Source organism: Perissodus microlepis, chromosome 6, assembly GCF_051167445.1.
Source record: "Perissodus microlepis isolate ML-2025 ecotype Zambia chromosome 6, ASM5116744v1, whole genome shotgun sequence".
In the NCBI taxonomy this organism is placed as follows: Eukaryota; Metazoa; Chordata; class Actinopteri; order Cichliformes; family Cichlidae; genus Perissodus; species Perissodus microlepis.
The window spans coordinates 33559842-33574347 of record NC_140466.1 but is presented as its reverse complement, the minus strand read 5'-3'; the positions used below and the strand labels follow the sequence as shown (position 1 = coordinate 33574347).

Here is a 14506-nt window from a genome sequence, read left to right as displayed (position 1 = left end):
GGTGTGTAAATACGACGCCTGGCAGCCTCCGCATAGCCGACGCTGTAAAACGTGGGAGTTTTTACGTCCTTTTTTAAAAAAATGAATTTCAGATTCTGACTTGATGCATAATCAAGACCAGTAAACAGGTTAACAAAAAATTCTCTAATGGAAAAGAAACTTTAGGTATTCTTTTAATACAACAGGGTAAATGCAAACTTCAAAAATAAGTTTGATGTCATTCAGATCTCAAGGAGATCAACGAGAACGCAGCGTCACGGCTGACGGATACCTCTTTTCCTCTGATCAGATTCAGCTACAGTTTAATTGTTTTTGTTTTCTTAAAATCCTAATTCTAAAAACAAAAAAGGGGAAAAAAGCTGTGCCATTACTTGCACAGATATCCATCTCTAAGCTCTCCGTAAACTATCAATACGATCGATAAGTCATATCTCAATCAAAGACACTACAATGGCTATTTACGGCTAAATAACAGGAAGTATTGATACCAATACGGCTGGTAAACAAACATCAAACAGGAAATATTGAACAAAACATCCACAATACTGAAAAGGAATAAGAAGACATCAGAAAGTGCTTCACTATAGATTTTAAACTGGACAGCTAGCAGCTCAGGATGGTTTCCTCCTTAAAAATAAAAGGCATCTTTAAACTGCACATGCTCAGTGTAAACGGTCCTCCCCAACAGCGACTGTTACTGGCATCATTAGTGTCGTAAAAACAGTTTTTTTCTGTATTATGCAACATAAAAACAAAAGAGTTAGACTGTGTGTTTACGTGCTATGTTTCCCACTTTAAACTTTTCCTAAACATTAGAAGGGGAAAAAAAGATAAGGGATCCAAAACAATCACAGGTAAAAATTGCCACTTTTCCCTTGTTTGTGTAACCGCGAGCGGTCACGTGTGTCGGCGGAGAGGACCAGCCTCTTTTCGAGACTTTTGGTTTGCTCACAAGTGCAGCTCTGTTGCATAGACGTGAATCTGATGGTGGTAACAAAGAGCTACGACGTGAGACACAACGGGGGCGAAATCATAACTATAACATAAAAAATTCTTTCTTCAATCCATAAACGAGGAGAAATTCTGCAGCTAAGGCATCCATAACACGATCAGTTAGAAGTGATGTTTTCCGACGAGCTGAAGGAAGAACTTATCTGTTTTCTTGCAGAGACTTTAATGTGAAACCGGAGCCAGGAGGCAGTTTATCTTAAACATCATCGACTAATGAAGCCAAAAAAGAAGTGAAAACATGTGCAATACCCGTGTGGAGCACGGGCAGCCTAAAGATCGCTCAGGTGAAAACAGAAAATTGATTTATGGTTTGCTGATGATGTAATTAGCGATTATCAGACTATTTTTGCCGATTACTGCTCACAATTTCTTTGTATTTTGACTTCAAACAACATTTTTTTTTGCGATTAAGTGTCAACAGAGATACAGAAAAGTGGTTACACCTAAAAAGCAAGGTCACTGAAGGCAGCGGTGTGGTTGTACAATGGTGCTGTAACCTTGCCCTGTCACCAGGGGGCGACGTCAAAATATCTGCTGTTGTCTTGTTGGCCCTTGGCTTACGGTGCATTCCAGATTGAGTCGGAAGTTGGAATTCCTGAGCTCCCAGTAGTAATTTTCATCTGGAACTCCCCCTCAACTAGTATTTCCTTCTTGGAAAGTCAGAGCAGCCTCAACAATCCAAGATGGTGACAGAGAACATAAACATAATCTGCTCTGTCACTCACCTGTATTTGTGACTCATGATATAAGCCACACGCTAAGCACTTACCACATTCTATCAATGAACGTGCTGCAGCTAAAATAAATCCCATCTTACTTTGCCTTTCTGACTTTCCTGCTGGAGTGCACAAACTCGGGAATGACGTCACTGCCAAAAAGGACCACAGACATCAGAACATTGACACAGCTGCCAGGTTGGAAAAGTGAAGCAACAAAAAAAAACTGTACTCTATTTACAGGCCACCAGGGGGCGACCCCTGCGTCTGTAAAAGACTTCTGGTCCTATAGAGGTCTCTGGGACCTCTGAACAGTTCCCTGATGTGTTCAAGGGTTCAGTTTCTCATTTCAGAACACAGCTGAAATTATCAAGACTCACTGAAGGGGTGTGAAATGTGTCTAAATCTAGGGAACACAGGCCTGATCGACGATATGTTCTGCAGACTCGTGTCTTTGTTCATAAACAGAAAAATGAAGGTAAAACACAAATGCTTCCTTCAGTTTGACCTCTCAAAGGTCAAGGTCAGTCCAGTCTAACATGTTTTACTTTAACATGAAACGCTGCTATGACCGAGTCTCAAACAACAGAAAATCCAGGGTCTGCTCATCAGCTAACCACTCTGTTTTATGCTGTCGGTGGGTTAAATATCATGAAACGCCTCATTCAGTCAGCTGCATGTTCTTTAGAACCAAACTGGCTGCTCGAACTGATGAATGATACCACACTGAGCTCTCTGCAAGGGAACGAATGAGCTCGACTCCCTAAAATATCAGCTAGCGAGTCCAAACACACTGATTTTTATTAACGGATAAAATGATGTTAACTTTTCTATCAACTTCTTTTGCTCGTTATCACCTTATTAACTGTTCGGGGGTGAGAATGAAGCCTTGTACAAACTCTGGGTAAGGTAGTGTTGAGAAACAAGAACACTGAACGGGAAGTTAAAAGAAAAAGGCGCAGCGGTGTTCCTTCTCCGAGTGGGGGGGCTTCTTCCGTCTCCAGGCGTCTTCAGGAGTTTTTAAGTTTCCTTGGGTTTCCTTTGGGAGTATTTTTACGAGTCCCTGCTCGAGGGGGTGCCGCCTTCACACCAGTGTGATCTCAACCTCCTCTCGCCGCTTCACCTGCCCGCGAGGATGCTGCTTCGGGACGTACCTGTAAAAATCCACCGGCTCAGTTAAAATGAAGATAAAAAAGGTCTGCTGTCATTTACGTCACCACAGAAGGTTTTACTCACGGGTCGGATGGTGCCACCGCCGCTCTCCGGGTATTTGGGGGGTTGGGGGGAGCTTTGTGCTGGACCTGAAGAGGGCAGAGGAGGCAGATTATTATTCACACCAGCCTTTTTTGTTACAGATAACCACTCACAGACAAACCAGAGATTCTCACTGTGAAAGGGGCTTTTGTGTGGAGCCGGCGGCGGTCTGTGGTGTCCGTTGTGATAGGAGGGTGGTCGGCCAATGGGAGAGGCTGTGGCGCTGCAGGGACTCGACACTGGAGAGGACACGGTGGGGGTCTGAAGGGGGCTGCTGTGGAGAGGTCCCGGCTGGAAGGGACCACGAGGGGAGCGCTCGCACTGAGAGAGTGTGGACGGGGAAGCCTTCAACACAAACAGTGGACAGGTGTGCAAACTTTAATATTTTATATAAAATAAAAAGAAATAAATTATTTAACAACACAGTACTTAGTGTCATAAATAAGTTGCTACAGTAGATTCGTACTGCGCTGATGTAGAGGCAGCTGATCCAGGGGGGGACACAGTGTGTGTGCGTTCAACCAGAAGAACTTTAATTGTATAGAACATGAAATTTAGCGGCTAAGTCAGCGTGAGCCTACCTGTGCGCTGCCGTCTCTTTGCCCATCTCCATTCTCGCTGGTCACGGTGAGATCCTCCACAAGAACTGCGGGGAACACACCAACAACGCCGTTAAACTCGCCCTCCCAGAAGCCATCGTCCTCGTGGGTCTCTCTGCTCAGGATGCGGATGATGGCGCCTTCTGGGAACGACAGCTCATCTTCCGTTTGTCCCGCGTAGTCGTACGAAGCCTTTGCGAATGAAACTGCAACACAGACAGTGGCAACGAGGGTATTAAACAAAGCAGGAAATCAAAACTCCGATATTATCTGGTGGAGGCGGATCTCACCACTGGAGTCTCCGTTGACGGAGCCGGTTGGGAGTTCGGTTTCAGGTTCGGTGGAGTTGCTGGAGGAATGGGATCGGGCGTCCAGCGCGGCCAGCGACTGCAGCATGCTCAGCAGGCTGTTGGAGGAGGGCAGCTGCAGGTATTTCTCCGGGACGTAGCCCACCTGTCCGCTACGGTTTCTGGCCTGGAAACACAGACAATGCACACAGACGATGACAACAGCCAAAAATGTTTCAACAGGAAAACTCCTAATGAGAAAAAATAAAGTCAGATGTAAAGAGTAGGGCTGTAACAATATCACTGCATCGTCGCCAGAATTTAATAACAGCCACAAAGAGAATAATAGGAGAGCTTTTGTTCTCTCTTCCTGAATTAACGAGAAATCTAAAATCCTAAACAAGCCTCTGCTGAATTCATGAAGCTTGATTTCATGAACACCGGTGGCCTCCCCTTCCGCTGCTTACTTATTTTCATTCAGATTGAAAACACTCAGAGGTATTGGGATCTCTGTTGGGGCATGCTGTGGGGAATCACAGCACTAAAACAGATCTATATAAATGATATTGCTCACATTTTTATGTATGATTATATTCATTAAAATAAATACCCCATTAAAACACTATATCTGTATATGAGAAGATAATCACCTAAGTAAATATACATAAAATATTGGCTCAACACGTGGAACATTTGCACAATGGCTCACAGGAAAGCCAGACTTACACAATAAACAAAAGTAAAACAGCAACAATGCACAATGTTCCTTCAGGGAAATGATCGGAAAACAACCACACACAAAGTACACAATGACTACACACCAGCAGCTCTGCAGAGGCGTTTATAAAAGAATGACTTCACACAATGATGGGAGCATCCACAGCTGACATTTCTACATTTAAGTATAAACCACTGACCACCCGAAAAATGTCCTCAAAGACTTCTCAAATTTTCTCCCAAAGGTCCAGGAGCAACTTTGTAACAGTCTGTGACAAACAAAGTGAAAATGATAACTAAGTAGCTGGGAGATCATCAAATTAACATTTTATATCCATGACCAGGTCACTCCGCAGATCTAAAACTGATCAAGAGTCCACGAACCGCTGTTAAAAAGCAGAAGCTGACAAACTGTGATCACACCGGAGCGCTGCTGAGGCAGGATTGGATCACCATCAATCAGGATTTGGCCCAGATTTTCAGTAGCTGCACTTAAGGTATGAATTTAAAAACTGCCTCATTCATGAATTATTGCATTCACAAACTTGGGTGCCATGCCCGCCCACCTGCCTGCCCGGCTGGGTGACGAGAATCTCCCATCAGCCCTTTACGGCTGCGGGGCCAAAAAAAGAAGCAGAGAACTGTGTATTTGTACATTTTTTGATTTGTCTTTATGTTCAGCAGAGCTTCTACCACCCAGGCCAACCTGACCTGCCTCAATGCACCGCACGCATTTTAGTTGAATTATTCTAATTCCTGAAGCCACATCAGTCCAACTGATCCCAGAGAAACACTAAAACGTCCAGTAGATAGTCTGTACCGGTGCGAGGTCTTATAAAAACTGAAACTAAATGTTTGTCAAACAGTCTAAGAGCCAGAGAGTGAACTAATACACAAAACAACCAACCCTCAAACATGAGAGTGCTTCTGCTACATAACTGTGTTTGTGTTATTTTTGTACCTTGACCCAGTCCTCCATGTCGCCATCATCGATGACCTCCAAGATTTCCTGCTCCTCGATGGTCAGCTCGTCTGGCTGAGAAGCCTGCAGACAGACAAACACGTTAATTCAAATTAAAGCTGCGATGTAACAGTTTAACCATCTTCATTTCACCCGTGATGTATATTTTTCAAATACCGCCACACTGGTGAACGGACAAAAATGCTCACTGTGGCTTCAATAACATCAGCCAGAACACTGAAGAAAACACTGAGACCATGCCTGCATTTATACCACACTTTACTCAGGACTCAGGTAATATAAAACAACTAATACTCCAAAGCAGCACAAAACTCAGACTTACACTAGAATTTCTGTACAAATTCAGAGAGCAGGTGTTTTAAACCTGGACACAGAATCATTAGTGCCACAAAGTTTGGGAAAGTAAATGTAAATGGGGGTTAAACACGACTGGAACTGATTAAAAACAGCCAAAACAAAAAGTGGCTTTACTTCAAAGTCAGAATTATAATTGGTGACATGTTAAAGATCCACGTCCAATCCAAATATTTAAATCATGTGTGGAGAGGTTAACCGTATTTACATCTTAATAGATTTTATGACGACATCCATCCAGCAGGGATGGAGGAAATCCCAGCCAGCTTTGTAGGCTAACACAGAGAGCATCCACATTATAATGCACCACACAGACGGCAGACTTCAACCACACTTTCAGAAAATATAACAGGAATGAGTCTCCAGCTGTCTGCGTCAGTAACAGAAGCTTTAATCTAACAAGTTTGTCTTTTAATGAAGGAGGAACCTGGAGAGAACCACAGAGGCACAGGAGAACATGACAAGACACTTAAAAAGATTTAAATATTAATCATATAATTACCAGAAAATATGGTTAAACCTACAGAATCTTAAAAATACTTTTCCTTTCACTTCCAGCTGTTTTATGTATTCTGCATGAAAATGAGGTTTACGGAGGACAGAAAGTGTAACTCTGCAAGTCACTGTTCTTCTAAAAACACATTTTTTGTGGCTCCTGAATCTTCATCCATCAATATCCAGCTCCACCAGCTTCCTGCATTTTCTAATAATGACTGCTTCTGTAACTCCCAACACGCACTCCCCGTGCCTCGAGCTCGAGGCAAGGCCGGCCTCTGCACGTATTTTAAAGAGTTGTGAATACAGAAAGCGCAGAGATGCTGCAACAGCAATCAAACAGTGTTTTTTTCCAGAGCAGCGACACCGATTGTTTAGGAGACTAAACTCAGACTCGACTCGCTGCAAACACATGAGGCTTTGTAGATGTCACCATTTCTCTGGGCACTGACCGACTCATCGGCTACGACCCTGCTTAAGCGTGTGTCGTTACCTTGTAGGAGTAGAGCACTTTGCAGGTGAGTGGATAGTTTTTCAAGGTGCTGGAGGGGCTGGAGCTGCTGTCATCCAACACTTCACCGCTGTCCTCCATCTCCTCTTCATCCTCTCGCTCCAAATCTGCTGTTACCTACGGATGTTAGACCGACATCTGCGTTTAGGGCACAAATCTACAGCGCATATACTTCAAAACTACAGCACTGTGGAATTGGAGTTTTCGTCTTACGGAGAGTGAAGGATCGTGGGTACTGAGGTTGTTCCAGCGCTCGTTCTCCAGCTCCTCCATCACCTGGTTCATCGCACTCTTCAGCCACGTTTCAACCGGGACTCCAGCCTCCCTTAGCAGGTCCAGCCGGGCCTCGGCTTTCGCTTTCACCGTCTAGCAGCAAAAAAAATAAAAAAATAAAGGTGAGTTAAAGACCACCAGACTTTCACAACCCACTGACAAGCCCCCCACCCCCCAAAGAATAAAGAAAACACAATGAGATTAGTATGAAAATAAAATAAATACTTAATGTGTTTTAAACACCTCTGCTCTCTTCTAACAGAACATTAATCCTTTAAATCTGTCACTTCACCTTTCAAACCAGCAGGTGGCGCACTGGGGCAACTTTAAATAAGGAGAAACTGATTCAGAAGATGGAGAAATCGCTGATCTAGAAGTTCAAAGGTTACCTCTGCCCTCCGGAGACTCTGCCTGGCCACCTCCATCTTGATCTCCAGCTCGCTGTTGTTTGGCTCCGAAGCTTCCTGGGTCCCGTATCCTCCAGGGCCTGAAAACAAAACAATTACAACTATTGTGGTGACGTATACAAAGGAACACATGGAATAGATGGAAACGGTCCAACAATAAAGCGATCAACATAACCAGGGACATCTGGAAACAGGTCGCTGCACGAGCTGTGCTCACTTATCTTAAACCAGCTTTCGCAATAAACCAGTGAGACGGAGCTCTTATCAATTTTATCCTTTCATGCCACAGTAAAATATGGAGAAGTTTATGATGCCGAGGTTTATTATTATCATCCAGCTGACCGGCTTCGCTGCATTAAAGGCCAAATTCCAGTTTAATGGAAAAAAGTGACACATCAGTGCATTTTGTACACTTCCTGCAAAGATTTTCCAGGGATTGTGTGAGTAAGACAAACCACATCAGAATAACTCCAAACCCAAACACAGACATAACACGCACGTTTAGATTCAGAGACTTAAACTTCCCAGAGGATTTCCTTCTCTTTGCAGAATGTCACACTCATCATGTCCAAAGGGTCATTTTGACTCCTCTGGAATTGTAAAAACTGTTAAATTAAAATCCCATGATCATCATATTTCATGACTTTTCCTTATATGGGTTTATTCATTATATAGTGAAAGCAAAAGCAACAAAAATTACCACCACTCATACCTTTAACTGCTGAGGATATCATTTTGATAGGCATCGAAATTTATGTCAATGCCAATTTTATTTATAGAGCACATTTCATTACATGCAAAATGTGCTTAAACAGAAGAGGCTCAAGGCAGTGAGAACAAGAAAATAAAATTTAAAATAGAGATTGCAAATGCATTTTGATTAGAAGGCTGCAGTAACGTGAGCCAGAGCTACCTAGACATGACTGATGGGTAAATATATTGCCTCAACTGCTGCTGTTGCAGGATGGGGGCAGGTCTAGCATTACATTTTTTCTCAATATGAAAACATGGACTAATTTTAACATATTTTTAAATCCACAGATTCTCCAAAAAAGCTACAGGATCTATTTTTAACAATAGAGGGCTCAACAAGTAATCTGTAGCTCTAAAACTAGCAGATTTTTACACCCTAAGAGAGAATTTAAACATCAACTTTGTGGGACTTTTTTTAAGGTGCTTTATGTTTAAAACCGGAATTTGCCAATTTTTTTGCTTAGCTTTATGAATCTAACAAAACACAGAAAAGTTGTTTCTGTTGCGAAACAGCAGATGGTGCTACGCTGGCACTGACCGGATTGTAACAGATGGACTTTCAGGACGTTTCTGTGTCGAACAGCCATCCAGTCAGATCGTCGATGATGATGATGTGAAGTTGAGAGTTGTTTCCTCCGACGTTTCGGGGTCCCTCCAGACCCCAGTGTTTGTCATCGTAACTTACGAATGTGCATCGGGGTTGCGAAATACCCCATCGCCATTACTAAGGGGTCACAGTGTACCCACGGAGTAGAGAGCACCCCCATTCCTCGCGAAGGCCGGTTTACGCGTAACTTGGGGCCCACCCGGCTAAGCGCTTGCCTGCGAGGAGCAGGAGAATGGAGCAGAAGGAGGTAGGAAGGCGGCAGGGAGAGTCTGAGGCCCTCAAGGAGGGCGGTTTACACGAACTCTGCCCTCTGTAAAGCCAAGCGTCCAACAGCGAGGCCCAGGAGAACTGAGGAGAGGGCCGGTTTACGTGAAGACTACCCTCTGTAAAGCTGAGCGTTTGCAAGCGCAGGGTAGAAGGACCAAGGAGAAGGAGGAAGGAGACGATGATGATGATTATGTGAAGTAACTGGTCCCTCCAGAGCTGTATCATTTTGAAATATACATACAACAAGCCAAACCACACCTTGGTCACACCAACCCTTTTCCACCCTGAGGATGTCCAACGCCATCCCAGTCTGGACTGTCAAAGGTGACTTTAACGCTACCTGTTCTGACATTCCTGCTCATTGCATTTCCTGGTCAGATTAGCCAATCTCTGCACATTACAATAAACATACTCAACATGGTCAACATTCTACTGCATGTTATCTCACAGTATTATAGATTCAAACTCTCCGATCTAGATAAGCAGTATGTTTATCTAGAGCTCCACTCTGTCTCTAAATATCGGATTTAATTTTTATGTTCGGTGTCCAATTTTAAGAATTTGACCATAAGTAAAATTAATGGTGTTATCACCCCCATCGGGGCTTACCTTTCCCACTTTTGATGATATTCCTCCCTCGATTATTCGCAATTACCTTCCTTTGGTATCGAAAAACTGTTGGTGTGGTCAAGTGGGTGCTATAGGAAAAAAGCTCAGGACAGAACAGTTATCAGTCATGTGTTTCATTTGCATATATTTGATTTCATATTGATCCTCTGAGTATAATGGTACATTTTAATTTGAATTTATCAAAACTAAACACAATAGGTTTTCCTTTCTTTACTTTGCTCTTGTTCTCTTGCAGTACCACATCCTATCACATGTCCCCGTCGGTTCTATTCTACTTTTCTAAATTATTGACTATTTCAATGGAGAACCTAAATCACATGGACCAGTATTTGTTTTTACATATCTCTATTTTGAATGTGACAAGCCTACCATTTCCCTATTATTCATAGATATTGTTAAAGTTTTGGCTTTTTCCTCTATAAAATTTAATTGACTTTTTACAGTGGCCTGATATGGTTAATAGTAACATATTTTCTCCACTGTAACATTTGACACTTCCCCACAATATAATGTGATACCTTAATTAAAACACAGCTAATAAAACACAATTTTCTTAATGCAAACATTAGTAACTCAAAATTAGCAACCAAAGGGTTCAGTCTGCAGTTCACACTCTCATGTGAAGCTACATTCTCCCCCTTTAGTCTCTGTCATCCTTCTGCTCCTGCAAAAACAAAACAAAGCAAGACAAAACATCCACCCTTCTTTTACAGGCTGGGTGAATTGTTTGTGGACATTTACTAATCCTAAAGTCGGTACCGTTTTTGTCTCCGTATCAAGTCAGTTAAAACTTTTAGTCGTCAGTCCATCACAGCCCAGTTACATGCATACATCCACACACATTCATACCAGATATTGCTGATAATGGAGTCTCACGCGCGACCTATTCAAGCATCCATCACCAGCAAGATGATGTCATCATTTTAAAGGAAAACAATTCCTTGTTTTTTGGACTGGATTGACTCGCTGCAATCCTTTTAGACTCAGGACCATCTCATGTGATCAATGTCCCATATAAGTGAATTTCTCCAGGGCCCATTATAATCATGGAGAAGCACACTTTGCAACTGTTTTCAGTAAGAATATTTCATAGCACTTTAAATTTCAATCTTCCAGGCCTGGTTTAAAGAGCTGACTGTTAAATCATAAACTCACAAAATATGACCACCGGTGAATCACACCACTCAGACTTTCTTATTTCCGTGCACTGTAACAAAAGCAAAAACAAACGTACCCAATAAAATACTAATAACATAACACCTACTAGGGCCCATTGCAGACATATCCAAACATAAAACCATCTTTCTCTCTCTTAGAGAAAGAAAACAATCCAAACCTCACTGATAAAATCAACCTAGTGCTAAGCAAAACCCAAAAATCAACCAGATATTCACAGGAAAGTTTTGCTTCCTCCCGGGACAATATTGTGTGGGAATAAGAACCTCAGGTGCTATAGCAACTTTTGTTCCTCCTTGAATTAAATCTCAATCACAGAAAATGCGGTGCTCCGAAATAAAACTTTGACTATTAATTCCTCATTTTCACTCTGTACCACTGCTCCTTATCAGGCTGTGTGAAGCACAGTAAACAATTCAGTCAAGGCCTTGAGCAGCCGTACACAGACATCACGCGCAGACATTGTTTTCATAACCAAACTGTTTTAGATCTTGTCCCTTAAATCTACATAAATGCCCTCTGGGTGACATAAAACACATTCTAAGTAATCAATAGCTTTTTATAAAAATTATCTACTTGGATGTTTGTGTGCAGCATTTTGCATATCAGCATAAGCATTTGTTAGCAAAGCATTCTTCATTGCATCAGCATGTGTGTGCGTGTGCATCACTCTTCATTGCACGAGCATGTGCATCACTCTTCATTGCACGAGCATGTGCATCACTCTTCATTGCACGAGCATGTGCATGTGTATTTGTATTTGTATCAATTCTCAGTGAATCAGCGTTTCGGTTTGGGTTTGTGTGTGATTTCTCACTCAATCAACGAGTGCACATGTGTGTGTGTTTCTCTTCATTCTGGGTCAGTGTATTTAGGTGTGTGTGTGTGTGTGTGTGTGTGTGTTCATCACTTTCCTGTTCTGGTGTCTTGGGTAAACCACGGCCTGAAGCGTGCCCTGGGGTCCTGCCCTCCTCCTTTTCAGTCTGTTTGTGACCATTGTTGCTGTTCAAAGTTCAGTCCGTCCTGGTTCTGGCCCCAGTTGGGGCAGTCCTTTTCTCCAGTGTCCATGCTCACTGCAGGTGAAACCTGCATCTTCTTCCGTGTTTTGTCCGTTCTGAGGTGCCTCCTGACCTCAGTTGCTCCTCCTGTCTCTGGCACGCCCTTTTACTGCCCGATCATCCGTGTTGGTCCATCACTGTCCTGCACAGTGTTAATGCAGAGTTATTAAGGTCAGCCTTCTTTTGCTCGGCCTCACTTTTCATTCGGGCTTAATGGGCGTCTCGTCACAGCTCTGTCAGCTGAAGCTGTCTGAGAATTTTCCTCCGTGTAGTGAAACGGGCCTTAGGTTTAGCGCTCTCCGTCTCTGCTGCCTGAGATCGCTTTCCTGCAGCACTGTTGACATTCTCAGGCTGTTGTAGTGGGTCCAGCTGCTACAGCGTTTGGTCAGGGTCACATCGAAGATGGTAGAGGGGAGAGCAGGAGTCCAGGTCAGCCTCAGCTTCCAGGGCCGGCAAAGCAGCCTGTAATCAAGCATAAAGAGAAAAAACAAAAACAAAACAACAACAGGCGAACAGGAAAATGATGTTGTGTTGGCTGTGTTATTCAAAGAGGGGAGAAACACCGGGCCAGGCCCTGTGTCAGCCTTCTCTCCCCCTTTTTTTTGTTACAGACATTTTCATTACTATCATCAGTGCCTAACCGTCCAGTTTCTCTCTCTCTCTCTCCGGTCAGAAATCCCAATATATGTCATGTATGTAAGTGTAAGCGTGTCTTCATTGCATATGTATTTTTATAATCAGGTTTAATTCATGCATCTTTGCACTGAGCTGTGGATTCAAGCTGTCTCACTTCTGATTCTTTCCAAAAATAGTTTCACATGTAACAACTTGTATATGTGTTTTTCTATTCATTAATGTAATTGTTAGTTAGTTGCTCTCTTTATTTTACCTCTTTGTTGTGACGTGGTGGACATCTATAAACCATCATAAGTTCAGCCTTCAATTTCAATCCAATTATATCCTGTACGTTTGCACTCGAACTCGTCCGGGCTTGACCTCTGACTGGTCCCTGTCCCTCTCTTCTCACAGTGTCCTGTGTGGCCTTGAAATCTCCAGCAAATACAGTCCAAACTCAGCTGTCTCTGTTTCTTCTCCGTTGATCTTTTCGGTCTTTTCTTGTAGGTCAACTCCCAGCATGGCTGGTTTCCAGCTTGTGATTCAAAGTTCCATCAGTGGTGTTCATACATGCTGCTGCTTGACCCTTCAGTGTTATTGGTCAGTTGCACTGTCTTTTGCCTGCGGTTAACTCTTCAAGTCCACGATGTTCTGTCGGTCTTCATCAGGAGATTAATTGTCCTTTAAGCTTCTTCTCAGGGTGGGGACAAAGTGAGAGGTCAAGCTGTAAAATTTTAAGCCAAAGCCTGGCCTGTTTGTCGTGCCAATTCTGTTAATCTATCCTTTTGCCGCTGTACTCGAGTTTCCAGGTTGAGAGAAATCCACCTGTATTAACACACTAAAACATTCAATTAGTATTTCTTTTCTTAAAACATCCATTGGATTCATCTGCCTAGATTTTACTCTCTCTCTCTCTCTCTGGGTGCACACTTCACACAGTCAGGCAGTTGCCTTTTATGGGCATGCAGATTTCCTGTCACCCACACTGCTTCCTATCACACACACAGCTACTCACACCCAGCAGCTGCAAAGCCGTCTTCACGTTATCTATGCACACACTCAGTCGCAATCATCCGCTCCTCAATATGAATAAAACCAGTAGCAATTATCCATAGAAACACACACAAACACCCTTAAGAAATTTCACTGTATCTAATCATTCATTTATAATCACCGTGACAAATGCAATTCATATAAAGAACATCCCCTATAGGTGAAATTTCAATTCGGCAAGACCCCGAAATAAGCATGCCTTTTATCTAAATAAAAATGAAATTCCTACACCACATCCAGTGCTGAAATTCATACTTGATCACACCCTATATAATGATAAAATCAAATAGTAAATAAGTTCGTCAAACACAACTGCTTATATGTGATGAAACTGAAACAAAAACCACTTAAAATCTTACAAAATGCTGCTTCACACCACAAAAATGAAATAATTCAGCCCCGTATTCATCACTCAACTCCTCCACTCAATCTCACCCTGCCGACTGAAATGCCGGTCTAAATCATGCACAATTTGTCTCTTCTATATCAAAACCCAGCCAAACATCAAACATTCACCGTAATCAATCAAAACTTTATTTGTAATATTTTAATCAGCAAAATCAGCGTCTTAATTACAGGCATGTAGCAATATTTACGACAGCATTTACACAACCGATAATGCTCTCAGCCTTTCACTGCTTCCTCATTTACATTTTCACGCACACACGCAGTCTAAAAATAGCCTCAGCGCTGGATCACAGACACCTTTCACACACAGATCTCTTATTTTATATTACAAAG

The 14506-nt window shown here is 42.6% G+C and overlaps 1 protein-coding gene across 1 annotated transcript; it reads right to left on the bottom strand.

Moving 5' to 3' along the window:
* Positions 1-2827: 2827 nt before the first annotated feature.
* LOC146386066 (F-BAR and double SH3 domains protein 2-like) lies at positions 2828-13613 on the bottom strand. Its single transcript, XM_084930092.1, has 10 exons — positions 12987-13613; positions 7589-7686; positions 7140-7292; positions 6909-7043; positions 5546-5629; positions 3871-4054; positions 3563-3786; positions 3116-3326; positions 2964-3028; positions 2828-2881 (listed from the first exon to the last, which is right to left on the bottom strand). Exons 1-10 carry the CDS (start codon positions 13009-13011, stop codon positions 2828-2830), a joined length of 1233 nt encoding a protein of 410 aa, XP_084786218.1. The 5' UTR covers positions 13012-13613.
* Positions 13614-14506: the final 893 nt, after the last annotated feature.

Excerpts from the sequence above, each read along its gene's own strand:
- LOC146386066 (XM_084930092.1), bottom strand. The coding sequence starts at position 13,011 with ATGTCCACCACGTCACAACAAAGAG. Across the intron at positions 3,787-3,870 it reads CGTCAACGGAGACTCCAGTG|TTTCATTCGCAAAGGCTTCG; the intron begins GTGAGATCCGCC and ends TCTGTGTTGCAG. Across the intron at positions 3,327-3,562 it reads AAAGAGACGGCAGCGCACAG|GCTTCCCCGTCCACACTCTC; the intron begins GTAGGCTCACGC and ends TTTGTGTTGAAG.